General features: G+C 40.2%; 1 protein-coding gene across 1 annotated transcript; it reads right to left on the bottom strand.

Annotated features, from left to right (window-relative positions):
• Nucleotides 1-2,427: 2,427 nt before the first annotated feature.
• On the bottom strand, nt 2,428-14,874 carry LOC109463931 (myoferlin-like). Its single transcript, XM_019760828.1, has 23 exons — nt 14,769-14,874; nt 13,892-14,073; nt 12,704-12,851; nt 12,169-12,281; nt 11,161-11,325; nt 10,614-10,776; nt 9,922-9,965; nt 9,330-9,449; nt 8,707-8,832; nt 8,112-8,255; nt 7,780-7,871; nt 7,394-7,564; nt 6,596-6,747; nt 6,226-6,362; nt 5,785-5,873; nt 5,427-5,525; nt 5,223-5,273; nt 4,934-5,024; nt 4,526-4,625; nt 4,008-4,180; nt 3,576-3,685; nt 2,923-3,070; nt 2,428-2,752 (listed from the first exon to the last, which is right to left on the bottom strand). The coding sequence occupies exons 1-23, from the start codon at nt 14,872-14,874 to the stop codon at nt 2,702-2,704; spliced, it is 2,775 nt and encodes a 924-aa protein (XP_019616387.1). The 3' UTR covers nt 2,428-2,701.
• Nucleotides 14,875-15,352: the final 478 nt, after the last annotated feature.

Below are 15,352 nucleotides of genomic sequence, written 5' to 3' on the forward strand. Positions count from 1 at the left end.
CAATCATGGTACAAATGGTTTTGATTCATTGGGAACATCACATATACACAGCCAGCATCACATATCACTGCATCAAAGTAAGAAACAAAACATTAAATCAGAGCCTTTTCTTGTCTCTTCTCTTCAAAGTTATCTGCCATCCATCTTCCGGCATGGCAACAGACATCTTTGCCCATTTTCGGCATGTTGACCACTGTCACCGGAATTCAACAAAATTTCTTGTTTTTTTTCCATAATCAGGCAAAAATTAATGCGCGCGCTGATTTCATCCATAAAAATTACTTGCTGTGGCCTAATTACACCAGTAGGAACTCTTCTGTTTTTCTACACCCATTCTACAGTATGCATGCTATGAATTCTGTCTTAACTCAGGTCAGTGTGATGTCATGGCAATTGATACTGAAGAATAGATAAGTTAAGAGCACTTAAGATGTATTATTGACGACCGCCTTACATAACTAGAGGGTTGAAGTGAATAGACGGTGCGTCAACGTTGTTGCCATGGGGAAAAGGTGTGTCATACCTTAAAGTTTCGTACATCTGTAGCGTAAAACGTGACCTATAAATGAAAAAAAAACATTGCATGACAGGGATATACTTTGAAACTTTTATTACTGATATAATCTTATTAAGTGAGACAATATAGATCAAGTTATGTCTACAAACGTTCTGGGTAAACATATATCACACTGTTAACACTCATGTTGTCCTTGTCACGAGAGAAAGCCATGGTGAGGTCTCAAGGGAAACTGTCGACATCAGAAGCCTTTTTATGGTCTTTACAATAGAAGTTCATATGTCAGCAGGTTCCTGTCAAATGTGCGCAACAAATCGTACAAACAAAAGACATGTGTGCTGCCAGTTAGGTGTCTTTGCGCATGCTTAAGTCGGCAGAAGAAATATTCTAGTGAAAACATAGACGATGTAGTTACGTCACCTTTCTTACGTATGCGCACGTACTAACGCAATGGTACCACAATGGATGATCACGCAATATGGTTAAGTTAAGTGATCTCCAAGCAGATCTTTTGGTGGCTGCAAAGTCAGTATGGTAACTGTCTAACAAGTAAATACAGCTTGGCGAATTTCATACTGTCTTTGCAGCCACCAAAAGATGCTTGAATAAGTATAGAGAAGTAACATTTGCAAAGCAAATGCATAATGTTTACCTTCAGACATGGTCTGCCCTGTTAATCTTTATTTTAACACATTCACATTCATGTACTACGAGTATATGGTGACAGGAGCAGAGCAGACCATGAAATTGCAACATTATGTAACCCAACACCAGTCACCATGGTGACAGACGTCAACAAATCATGTCATTGGCCAGGTCAGAGGTTAGTGTTTGGAACAGAAGAGGAGGAAGAAACTGTGTAAAAACAATATGTTTTCCTTCGGTAAACATAATTATAGGTTATAAGTACTATACATAACTAGAGTTCGATGATCTCATACCTCCATGACATGTGTATTGTTTTCATAAATCTTACGTATGGTGATGACCACCTGTAATTGGCTTACATTTTTCACCGCATATATTCAAATCATATGAGGCCATTTGCATATATTGTATCAATTGATCATACTCTCCACCAAATGACAGGGTTATCTTAAGAAATAAGGCTATTCTAGCGTTTCCTCATAAATTATGCAAATGAGGTCCTGATTGACATAAATTATGTTTAGTGATGTTCACCTTCACTGAACTTCCAATTATGGCAAGTATTAAATTCCCAGCAGTTACTACCATAAAATTGTACCAATTTGCCATTTATTATGCAAATTAGGTCTTCCTTTACATAATCGATATCTGCCAATGATCTTGTCGTTCTCACTAACATATGTCTATAGAGTTTTATAGCCCTAATATGAAATACAGCTGATTTATAGAATTTCCTCATTAATTATGCAAATTAGATCCTGATTTGCATAATGATATTTTGATTATGTCAAGCATCACTTAAGCTACCTACATACCAAAAATCATGATGATCCATCAAACGGTTGTTCAGTTATCCTCTCTCGAAGATTTTCAAAGAAACCACCCTGCAGTTCCAGAACAAACCGCTAGGGGAACCAAACTCACGTGACTTCTTCCCGAGGACAAGAGCTACCTTCCATCCAAATTTCATGACCCTAGCATGTCCAGATCGCGAGATATCAAAACCGGAAGTTGCGCTGCAGTACCAAGGGAAGCCACTAGGGGGCCCAAAATCTAATCATTTCCAGTTTTCGTCACACCCTACCAACACACCAAGTATGAAACTAATCCATCCAGGCGTTCTTGAGTTATCTTGTTGACCAACAGACTGACAGACGGACAGACAGACAGACGGACAGACGGACAGATAAACGCAACTGAAAATATAACCTCCATGACACATTTCATGGAGGTAACAATACAACTGATGAGACGTCTGTGACTTTAAACTACTACTGTATTAGTTGAGAACAGGTTAAATAGCGTATTTATATAAACTGGTCACACATTATCTTAAGACATCCTATCCAGATTAAAATGTCGAATGAAAAGAGATATGCCACTTGTATTCAAATTAGTTCTACTCCTAGTTTGAAAACAAAAACAAACGCTAGAAACATGAATTATGTACAAATGATTCTATAGCTAAATATGTGTGTATCTATTATGACTATTGTCTTGGATTGTCAACCAACGTAAAGTGATTAGCTCTTGGAATTAGAAGAACATCATCTCCAGAAGGATCTTGATCCAGGAAAGCAGAAATATCTGAAGAAAAAGAGGAAAATAATGCAACTTGCAACGTCTTGAATCAAAAAGCCAAACAACTAAATCCAGGAAGATCTCTGAAATGCCATTCTATGATATTGGCTGTGGATATATACACTAATAATTATACAAATATCATAATTGAATGCAGAGTAAGGTTCTATACATACTGGAGAGGCCTCTATGAGTGGAATGAGCATCAGGATGCCGACCAACAGCAGCAGTATCCTGATGATGGTCCACTTGTGGTACTTCCACACGATAAACTTCATGGTTCTGAGCGGAGACGTGAACCACAGGAACGACGTGTCCGGCCGTCTAAAAAGTTCACAAAAGGACGAGGATTACGTTTTAACCTGCGATTATAAATGCTTTGAAATGTTGCAACCAAACATTGCAATGATTTTGACAAGCATTGTGTAGGCTTTACTTGATTTAGTTTAACTACAAATGACTACACAAATGATACACATTATTCTCATTAAAAATTTTGTCGACTGTTAAACTTCTAGCTACTGGGATGAGTGAGTGAGTGTGTGAGTGAGTAAGTGAGTGAGTGGGTGAGTGAGTGAGTGAGTGAGTGAGTGAGTGAGTGAATTAGTGAGTGATCGAGTTAGTGAGTGAAAGAGTGAATGAATGAGTGAGTGAGCGAGTGAGTGGGCTAGTGGGTTAGTGTGTGTGTGTGTGTGTGAGTGAATGAGTGAGTGAGTGAGTGAGTGAGTGAGTGAGTGAGTGAGTGAGTGAGTGAGTGAGTGAGTGAGTGACTGAGTGACGCAAATGGGTATACTAAGTATCTGTCAACTAGATACTTCGGTAGACTCACATCGGTGGTTCTAACACAGGGTGTGTGTTCGGCTCCTCCCTCCCCCTTCCGACTGGCCTCTGCTTTGCCAGGGTGGCCGGCAGTACTTCTAGCTCCAGTTGGACTTTTCCCTTCAAAGTCGTCAAAATATGTTGATATCGTGTTTGATGTTTGCATAATTATATGAATAAACACCTCAAAGGTTTATCATGAAAGTTCATATATGTTAGTAGTAGTAATCATGATAGTAAAATGTTGAACGTTATTCCAACACAAGGGTTACACGGAGATAAAATTTTCAGCGACCATTGTCCCCTTCATCAGGATAATTAAGAGTTTATATTTCAAAATTTTATATTTCATTTAACGGCTAGATAGAATTAGAGTAAAATTCACACAAAATGATACAGTGATAGATTATACGCTTTATGTTCACTACGATTTAATACTCACTGTGACTTCGCTGGACCCGTCTTGTTTCATCCGCTGACACGGCCACCACCCCTTGAGTCGCCGTACGTGGAACAGGGACACATTTTTTACTCCTTCCTCTTTAACTGCCGTCTTACAGTCTTTTGCCATCGCCGCTGGTTGGACCATGTTCACCAAGTTCAGAGTCAACATGCCTGAAAATAGATGTGCGCGCATATATCAGACAGCGTGATAGAAGGATCATTTTGTTCAGATTAAGGCTACACTTGTAGCTAAACTAACCTAAACTGAACTAAGGTAAAGTAAAGTAAACTAAACTAAACCAGCTCTTTATCATTGAATGAAGACCCAGGTAGTCATCCGGTGAAAACTAGTCATTCTCTAAACTAAACTAAACTAAACTAAACTAAACTAAACTAAACTAAACTAAACTAAACTAAACTAAACTAAACTAAACTAAACTAAACTAAACCAAACCAAACCAAACCAAACCAAACCAAATCAGGTCTTTATTATTGTAGCAACACACTGGACCTTACCCAGGTAGTCATCGGGTGAAAACTTGTCATTCTCCCATAGTTGGATGAGAAGTTTTGGATATTCGCGTCTCTCAGTTTTGTCGATACTCCACACATGCGTCTGCACAAAATAGTACATAGTTACATACAACCATACATAACTAAAAAGGATGTAAAGTGTACGATACAGTTCCCTGTATGTAAATATTATACGTTTGGGAATGCATCTATAGCGGCGACACCTGTGCTGCAGTGCAATGTGAACCAGTCAGAATTGCCCTTGAGGAAGGTGACAGACGGTCACCGAAACGTCGGCTGAATAACAGACTTGGTTGTGTAAAAAGATTGTCTTTACTCAGTGACTTAGCAACCTGATGAAATTAAGTAAGAAGTAGAAAACTGAATAGTATCGCCTGCTAATGGTTTTACCTTCTTCGTGATCGACATCACCCTTTCCGCTGCGATGTAGTTAAAAGGGAAGACAAATCTCCAGTTGAAATTTCCCTCGCCGTTCATGGATCTGCAGAATTTTAAGAAAAAAATTAGAAAAGAAATACAAAACCTTATGTGAATTCCAATCTACATGGTAACTTCCAGGTTTAACCATCCAACATGGCGGACAACTGTTACGTCATAGTCACGTGAGTGAAAACATCCAAAATATCGATGGAACATGGAAATCCTTTTTTTTCTATACTGATAAGTATAAAAAATTCACCTGTAGTGAACATCTGTAGATTGGACATCCTCTTCCAGACCAACCAAGTTACTGAAATATAGTCATGAACAAAATTAACCAAAAACCAACATTCTTTATATCTTGATATTCAGTTATAGTTATATTATAATATTTGATGTGATATTATGACGTTTAATTAATTTATCATTTTAAAATAGATGGATGCTGAGAAAACCCTCTTACCCTTTGACATAGATGTCACTCATCATTTCTCCAGTCACAAAACTCGTCTCGTCCAACACAACTTCACTCGTGTTTAAGACAGCCACACGCAGTTCATATCTAACAGAGAAAAGAACATCTTATCGTGTATACTAACCGCAAAGAAATCGTATACTAACCGCAAAGAAATCGCTAATTTAGGCAAAGAATATGAATAATATCAAACTCTGTTTGAAGATCTATGCCAAGTTGCCACTGGGTTTAACATTGAAAAGTATGTAATTACGCTCACACATATGTGTTCTTCCAAGTTGCCTCATTAAAGCAGGATTTTTAATATGCATATCGGTATGATATGACGTGAAGTACTTGTACTCACTCCTGAGGCACACGTGGTGAGATGTTAACCTCGGGTCCAGGCGGGCCGTACGTTTTAGGGAAAATATCAACCCACATCTGCAGTTTCCCCTGGAACATTCATGGAGTGTACTGGTTAAGACAGATGACTTTAAAATGTAATGGCGCTATTTCAAATAACATAAATCCATGCATTTTACGTATTTGTAATTAACGCTCATCTACAGTGTTGTCAATACATTAAACTGTCATTAGATGTGAGAGTCCATTGTACAGTACATCATGCATCCGATAGTGGCGCCTGGTTTCCTCAAACAGATGTTCAGGGGAATGACGTGAGTCTTAACCGTTTACCTCGAAGAATGAAAAGTATGCAGGGAACTGCTGCCTGGTTTGTTCGTAAGTACACATAGCATTCCATCTAACAATGTCCACGTTGATGGAAAAAATAAAACTTCTTAACCTGTTCTAAGCCAGGCTGTAGCGGACTGTACAGTGCACGGGTCTCCACATGTTCCGGTACCAGGCACAAGGAACGGAGAACCTTCAGGGCCAGCTTCTGTCTCCTGAGCCACAGGTCATCCTTAGCGGAAACGTCGTCTGGGAAAAAATTAGGATTTCAAGCTTTAACTAAAACCAGTACCTTCTCAATGGCCTGTGACGTAAATAGTTAGACGTAGCATCATATGTCGTATGTCTGAAAGTAAATGTCCGAAATAGCTGACCAGACATCGCCATGTTTTGTCTTCAGATTGTTACCTACGTATACATTTGCTGTCACACCAATGAAATACCACAATCACGACCTAGTATAATAGTACACGATGACTCACCAGCATCGGTGAGTGTGTGTGCCTTTCCGCAAAACTCCAGCGTGAGACCACTGTCCCCTTTGAACCTCGGCGGTGAGAGACCATGTCTGACTGAGTACTGCTTCAGAATCTCCTCCGGTTGCTGGCTGTCCCTCCAACAATTTATGGTTTTCCTAAACAAATTTGAAATATCAAGATTAATTTTCAATACAGCATTCATATGCTCATAGATGTAATCAGAATTTATCTATTCATTCACTCATTCACTCTCATTCACTCACTCACTCATTCACTCACTCACTTACTCTCTCTCTCATTCATTCACTCACTCACTCACTCACTCACTCAATCACTCACTCACTCACTCATTCACTCACTCACTCACTCATTCACTCACTCACTTACTCTCTCTCTCTCATTCATTCACTCACTCACTCACTCACTCACTCACCCACCACTCACTCTCACCCACTCACTCTCACTCACTCACTCTCACCCACTCACTCACTCACTCACTCACTCACTCACTCACTCACTCACTCACTCACTCACTCACTCACTCACTCACTCGGTCCCGTATCGACAAAAGTTTGTGTACCATTTGTGTACTCATTTGTAATCAAACTAAATCAATTAAGTGAAGACTACACAGTCCACAGTTCCTCCATCTCTTCAGCCATTATTTAACCAGAATTATTTGTGACCAGAATTATTTGTGCAAATTTGTGCAACTTGCAAAGTTAACCACCTAGCATGTCGAAGGGTCGCTACGTCATGGTCACGTGAGTGCAAACTGCCTATGAGATATGAGACCCTCACCTGTGGTACCTGCGCGGCAGCCCGCATGTGGCCCTGTGACGTGATAGGTAGCGATCCTCCAGGTCTATCGTGGTCTGTCCAATCAGATCGTCCGCGCTGAGGACGTCCTTGTCGTACACGGAGATGTGCAGGTCCTTGTCCTGTGGCAGGCGCGTCGTGAACTCGTACATCCTATATGTTAAAGAAATAACAGCGTAAACCTGATATATGTATACCAACTTCTTTTATCCTTCAAATATAATAGCATTGAGGAAAAGCTAACCGAAGAAGCATCGAGGGACGTAGGGCGCATTATGCAGGTGATATTTCGCCCATTTCGCCCACTTCGCGTTATGTTTGAATCTCTCTCTGTTCGTTTTCTTTGAAAAATGTAAAAAAAAAGTTACCTCCCAAATATCGGATCCAGGGTATTTGGTATGTAGTTCTCGATGTCGTCCACTGTGTAGTCACCACAACTTATACTCAGGTAGGGATCGGCCTACATACAGAGTAAAGGAACAATAAAGCAATCGTCAAAAATAATCTTATATCCGAATCTGACAAGTACCATCATGGTTAAAGAACGGTCAGTCATCGGGTCCGACCCTACAACTAATTGCCTTTCTTTAGGGTCCGACCTTACAACTAATTGCCTTCCGTATTTCTTTACAATACAGGCTATCTAGTTGCTAGTAAGATGTTTGATCACCATTACGTCTAAACACGTCCTAAAACTTACCAGTCCTGAAGTGTCGTGCGGCTGTAGACCGATAGCCCGTACAACGTAGACCCTCACTACACATTCTACAGGCATCTCTGGTAGGTGCGGTTCGGTCCTGTGATCTGTGCTCTGACCGACGATAGGGCTTAACTTGACGGAACCCTATTTAATATGGGCATAGATTCCAGGCGTTAGAATATGGTGTTCATTGACCAACTGTGTATGCAGTCGTCAGCTACGACAGTATAGCAATGGCATAGATGTCGCCTTCTTACACAAAATCGTAGACATTTATTTATATGGGTTTATTCGTGATCAACTGCACTAGGGTTGCATATTGCCAAATACTTGTCAGCGTAAATAATGTCACGTGTCTGTAACAGTAATTTTCGCGATATTACGTTCGGAAGTGATTGGTCAATAATTATCCTGATGAAGGAGACAGTGGTCGTTGAAATTTTGATATCTGTGTATTTTTGTGTTGGAATAAACTTAAACATTTTACTATGATTACTACCAACACAGATGAACTTTCATGATACTGTCAGCGTTCTTTGTTAACAGAAAAATGATCGATTGAAACATAATTAAAGTTTGTTGATGATGAATTTACCTTGAACTGCCCAGCGGTACCGCCATCGTCTTCATAACTCTCCCTGCCCCGCTCTAACGGGTACAGCTGCACGAAGTCTGTCAGACCTTGGAAGGCCGGAACCTTTTCAAGTTCACAGTCATACACCTAGAAGAAAACACAATACCATAATTTATCATCTTCTAGCCACATGACCATTGTGATATGAGCTTAAGGAAGGATGGCGGATATCATCTGAAAGCTTCTCTGAGCTGAACTTTTACTATAATGACTACTAACGTTAGTACTTTATTCCGTTATGTTTTAAGGCCACCTCCTTGTCATTTCACAACACAATGACACAATTTTGAATACATTTCGTGCTACCTTTAATGCAACTGCTTAATACAACAAGACCATAGCATGTCCAGGACAAATAAACCAAAAACCGGAAGTTCTGCTGCAGTACCAAGGTCAAAATCGAACTTCACCTTTGCCTACCCAACACCTACCTACATTCCAAATATCATTACAATCCATCTAAGGGTTCAAAAGTTATGCTGGCTGCAAATGTCCGGAAACACAAACACACAAACGAACACACACACAGACGCACCAAAACAATACCCCCGTTTTTCATGGAGGTAAAAATGGCGTGTAAATACCTCCAACAGATCATGGCGCAGAGAAGGATCTCCTTTCTCCAGGTCTCCGATGGAGGTGTAGAACAGACTCCACCAGTCTATGTCAGTCTCAAGCACAGGGGGTAGACTGGACCCTGTGTTCTGTAGGAAGCATTGGCACCTTTGTTTTAAACATTGTGTTCAACTCCTTTGTATACTTGCTTCGTGCTTTAATGTATTAGATAATGCACTAGGTAATGCACTAGTTAATGTACTGGATAGTGTACTAGTTAATGTACTAGATAATGTACTAGATAATGTACTACTTAATGTACTAGATAATGTACTACTTAATGCATGGGATAAATAAATGTACTAGTCAATGTACCAGATGATGTACTAGGTAATGTACATAATGTACTAGTGAATGCACTAGATAATGTACTAGTAATATACTGAATGTAGACTCGCCATACTCCATGTAGCAGTGAACACTACATAACGTGTATGGTGACAGGAAAAAAAAGATATGGTCAGTAATTTTGTTTTTCGTTGTGATGATGGATTCTACACATACAAATGCTGGATTGCCAACCAATTGGAACATATATAGAGTGTTTAAATCAGACTATACCTTAAGTCGTGTTTGCAGTTGTGACAGCCTATCAGATGTTTGGTCTGAAATGAAAATATCAAAAGACTATTAATCAATTACCAGACAGACATACATTTCCTTATACATTGTAGAAGAGCGACAACTATTGTAACTGTTGTCAGACAAAATCACTTGTAATTCAAGTACATGTCTATTAGCTGTATGCCAGTACACATCTACAGGTAGAATGTATTCATCTTTTAGGCCACACCAAGTAAATTTTATGGATGACGTCCAAGCGCGCATTGATTTTGGCCTGTTCCTAGAAGAAAAAAAAAGAAATTCCGCTTCCTTTAACTATGACCAAAGAATCACGATAGTGCCGCAAATCGTCAGATCGTGAAACCCGTAACGCCGAAAGCCTGTGCCTGGTTAAAAAAAATTGAAAACAAAAATGAAAAAAAAAAACAAAAAAACAAAATGGCACTGAAAAAAATCCTGTCAATAGTTCCAAAACAGTGCCGTTTTTGGAACTATCAAAAGACAGGATGTTCCTGTCAGCAGTGCAATATTTCTAATATCTAGGCATCTTGTTTTTTAGGGCCCTTCTTGTTTTTTTTCGCCCTCTCGCATTAGATTTAGGGTATCCAAAGGACGTCATCCATAAAATTTACATGGTGTGGCCTTAACATGACTGTCCAAAATACATGTCCAAAGCTTTTATAATGTACCCTTGTCGCAGTCGATACACTGTACTGGTGACGATGGCTGCATCTCATACAAGCTGAGAGTGTTAATGACGTGAACTCCCGCTAGAGGCTTGAACCCGAATAGCCTGTTGTCGTACACCTTTATCGTCATAGGGGGCATGTAGTCAGGATCTACAGGCAGCTCCTGAAAACGCCATGAACAACGGTTGCCACGGAATAAAGATAGTCAAGTCAAAGTTTATTGCACAACAATGGGAGCAGATACAATGTATGGCAGATAATAGGATTACAAGCTGGTATTGGTGTAGCAAAATTCGACATATATATTCAAAGGGTACTGTGTTTGGCAGAATGTTTTTATTCAATAGAACTACTGACTAAGACCTAGTACCGATCTACTTGAAGACAGTCATACTTCATAGATAGCTATTTAGCAGAGGAACTCAAAATATATTTTTCAGTCAAATCTAAGGAAAGAACCCTGAAAACTTAACTACCATGTACATATGAGGCTGCATTCAACTTGAACGAGAGAGGGAGATGGGGCACAACAGAATACGACACGTACCATTTCCGTGTGCAGCAGGGGACGCCTAAAGTTGGGGTTGTCCTTGGCGTTGGCGATCACACTGGACCTCAGCACAACTTGACCCGCGATTGCAAACTCGACTGACGGAGAATTGACCACGAGAAGATGGCACCGCTTCATGTTCCTCACTCCCCAGGAGATCACCTGTGATACACGCAGTTATACTTATTTTTACATATCATATGCCACAGCAAGTGATTTTCATGGATGACATCAATGCGCGCAAGATCTCTGTTGCCATTGCGGAACGTGGATGGCAGATAAGTATATATGAAGAGAGGAGACAAGGCAAGGTTCTGATTCATTGTTTTGTCTTTTGCTTTGATGCAGTGATGCATTTCATTCCTTTTATATGCGATGTTCCCACTGAATCAAAACTATTTGTACAATGATTGAAAACTTTTATTTTTCAAAGTTGTTTCAGTGACAAATGGATGTTTAGGTATAGCTATCATTTTTTGTATTTTTGGCCCGCCTTGTTTTTTTTCCGAATATCGTTTTAGATTTGGAGTCTGTGGAGGATGTCATCCATAAAATCTACTGCTTGCTGTGGCCTAAATGTATGGGTATCTAAGAGGTCTGCTTTAAGCTAAAATCAAGCACAAATGTATTCTATACAGCATTGTATAAATGTGCATGTTTTTATACAATATGTAAAATATTCACAAAATAGAAGAAGAAGAACTTTATTGACACAACGTAAGGTCTAAGACATGTAGATATACAGACAAATATAGATGGGTACAACGAAAATATGCTACGTACAGAACAATAGGTGGGTCAACTAATACTACCTGTTCTAAGGTTTAAACATTCTTTGATATATTTACCTATTTGTACACGGTAAGGGTTATTGCCTTCTAGGATGAACTTAGATTTATCTGTAGCATGAAATGTAACAAATTCTGTTGAGCAGGCGGAGAGAAGGTTGAACAGCTTTATGCGTTTATCGTTATATAGTGTACAATTCTGATCAGTACTACTCACGTCAATGGCCATCCTCCTCATTTTGGGTCGGATGGTATCTGGTATGGTGTACACGTGCTGCAGATCTTTGCTTGCCTTTGCTGGGGACAGGATGGGTGGCTCGGCCCCATTGCCTACCTGTAGTAGAGAAATACATGCAGATTGAGCAAGAATTTAGTTGTTATGACGGTGTGACGGAGACCCTGAGCGCCCATGGCCTGACACCGCAGCAAGCCACTCGACTTGCCCAGAACCGCCTTCTCCACCTCCCCGCGACGCCCCCATAGCGCGACGCCCCCATAGAGGTAGAGGCGGCCGGATAAAGTAAAGTAAGTAAGTTGTTATGATAAATCAAGTATACTGAAGTCATATTAGATCTTCAAATATATAATGAATGTGAAATTGACCCATTACGTACGTACATAAATACACACACAAAAAATCACACACACACGCACATACACAAACACACACAAACACACAAACAAACACACGTACAAACACAAAGAGAAGGAGCTTAGGAGAGAGAGAGAGAGATTGACAATGAGACACATACGTACACGAAACAGTTTGCATGTAGCCAGCAGGTCTCCATGATGTTTGCCCCCAACAGAGATCGGATACCAGCGCAGTTTTGTGTCTCCCAGCTGCTCACCTGTAGCCACCTCAGGTGTCATCTTCACAGTCCCCAGGTGTTCATTGCGCTGGGACACAAGTTACGTAACTCCCGTAAATAATTTCACCAGGTTGGAAGATACTTAGGGTATAGAATTTTCTTCTTACACAACCAGTAAGGTTCTCACCTGCTTACGTTTCGATGTCGATCAGACACCTTCCTCAGAGCTTCTGACTAGAGTTCTGCAACTCGCCGCTATTTAATGCCAAAGTAGGTGGCGGGACGAGGGGGGGATACAAGTTCAGCCACGTTTGGGATTGCATTCTCGCCGCAAAAGCGCCACCTACTTTGGCGTTAAATAGCGGCGAGTTGCAGAACGCCAGTCAGAAGCTCTGAGGAAGGTGTCTGATAGACATCGAAACGTAAGCAGGTGAGAACCCTACTGGTTGTGTAAGAAGAAAATTCTATACCCTAAGTTACGTAACTGTTTTTTTTTTCAAATGGCAACAATGGATTATCGAGTTGACTGCCATTCAACATCTTATATAAACTACATTATGATACTATTTGATAGATATCATCTATTAACATAACATACATGAAGATGAACACCAAGTGCTATTAAAAACTTTACAAGATATATATGACAACGTCAAAGCAGAACACTGGCAAATACTTAATGTCATGCAGGAATGAACGTATAGTGGACACATTATGTAACCATGTTACCAGATGTTTCTGAAGGAACGAAGAAATGGCGATTAACAGTAGATGATAAGTGTTATATAGTGTTGTTGTAATATATAGACTTTTAGCACTAGAATTAGAATGTGGCCTTTCAGTAATCTCCAAGCAGATCTTTCGGTGGCAAGACAATATCCATTGGCCAGAGGAGTGTCCATTAGCCACCGGTTGGCTAATGGATACAGGACGGCCAATGGATACAGGATGGCCAATGGATACTGTCTTTTCCCACCCAACCGAAAGATCTGCTTGGAGATTAGCCTTTCAGTGTTCAATACTCCATGTTTTATATCCTGTAAACCACATTGTGTCACATGTGCATGTAGGAACGAATATGCAATAAAGATTCATTCAATATTCGATAGAGAACCACGTATTACATACCCACAGGTCATGGTCGTACACTTGCACCAGCACAGGAGGCGGGTTAGCGGCTATAGTCTCTGGTGCCCCGTAGATCTTTAACTCCTTGAACACCAGGGTTTGGTTCCAGACGGGGTTCAGCGTCTTTTTGACAATGTTAGTCCTCTGACTTCGGCAAGAGAAGAACACAGACAGAAAGGGATCTGTTTGCAAGGGAGAGATTTATAAAATCAATTTATTGTCATAAATCAAATTCCAACTATATTGAAAAAATGGTAATCGCCAATATTAGACTGTTTGTGGTATATCATTGTAGCTACAAATGCACATAAACATTCAAACTTCAAGCTGGCAACTTCCATGTTAACCGTCAAGCATGGCGGACAATGACATAGTCACGTGGGTGCAAACACTAATCCAACACGTTTTTTTTAGGCCACACCAAGTAAATTTTATGGATGACGTCCTTTGGAGACCTTAAATCTAATGCGAGAGGGCGAAAAAAAAAACAAGAAAGGCCCTGAAAAACAAGATGCCTAGATTAGAAATAAACTAAGAGACGACAAATGTTAGGACACAAATTGAATGAGGTGACACAGTGTAACAAGCAAGAAGTTATTCATCATCAAAAAAGCAATGAATCAGGTGGAACAGCAGTTGTCGTCCTGTCCTGTTTCTTTCATCACATTCTGCAGGCCTGCAGAAACAAAGCATGTGCTCTTTACCCATTTCGCGTTACGGGGTTCACGTCAATCTAACGATTTGCGGCACTGTCGTGACTCTTTGGTCATAGTTACAGGAAGCGGAATTTCTTGGGGTTTTTTCTAGGAACAGGCCAAAATCAATGCGCGCGCGGACGTCATCCATAAAATTTACTTGGTGTGGCCTTATCTCTTACCGTCCATGCCATCTCTGTCAGCAGACTGCAGATCCCTGGCTTGGTAGATGTAACAGTGTAACTTGTACTCATGGCCTGTTAGAAAAACATGAAGTACACAAGTCATAAGTTACACCATACCGGTGTACGTTAGTCGAGTAAGAAACAAAAGTATAATATACAAGATAATATCAAGTAAACGTTAAAAATTGCCGTTATATTCATACATACCCTCTGTCAGTAGGTACAGACCAGGCAAAGGATCCATGTCAACATCTCCAGTATTTTCCTGCGTAAGGAAAGAAACGTCTGGTTCAATGACAAACATTTCGAACGTCAGCCATTACGAAGGTGTTGCATATTTGCTACAAGTGAGCCAATTGTGATGATGATGGCTGTTTCTTCGCATCCGAAGATCTATGTGTTGGTGATTGATACTCATAGTTACATTAACGCCAGCATTTAAAAACAGACTGTAGAGGATCGCAGACTGTAGGACTGAGCCTTGAAACTGACCGAACCAAATGTGCATGTATTGTGACCACTTTGTACATGTTTGTAACATTATGTATATATATGTATATAACATTGTGTTGTACAACACA

Source organism: Branchiostoma belcheri, unplaced genomic scaffold, assembly GCF_001625305.1.
Source record: "Branchiostoma belcheri isolate BF01 breed outbred unplaced genomic scaffold, Haploidv18h27 scaffold13, whole genome shotgun sequence".
Classification (NCBI taxonomy): Eukaryota; Metazoa; Chordata; class Leptocardii; order Amphioxiformes; family Branchiostomatidae; genus Branchiostoma; species Branchiostoma belcheri.

Excerpts from the sequence above, each read along its gene's own strand:
- LOC109463931 (XM_019760828.1), bottom strand. The coding sequence starts at position 14,874 with ATGACTTGTGTACTTCATGTTTTTCTAACAGGCCATGAGTACAAGTTA. Across the intron at positions 14,074-14,768 it reads TGACAGAGATGGCATGGACG|ATCCCTTTCTGTCTGTGTTC; the intron begins GTAAGAGATAAG and ends CCTTGCAAACAG. Across the intron at positions 5,025-5,222 it reads TCTACAGATGTTCACTACAG|ATCCATGAACGGCGAGGGAA; the intron begins GTGAATTTTTTA and ends AAAATTCTGCAG.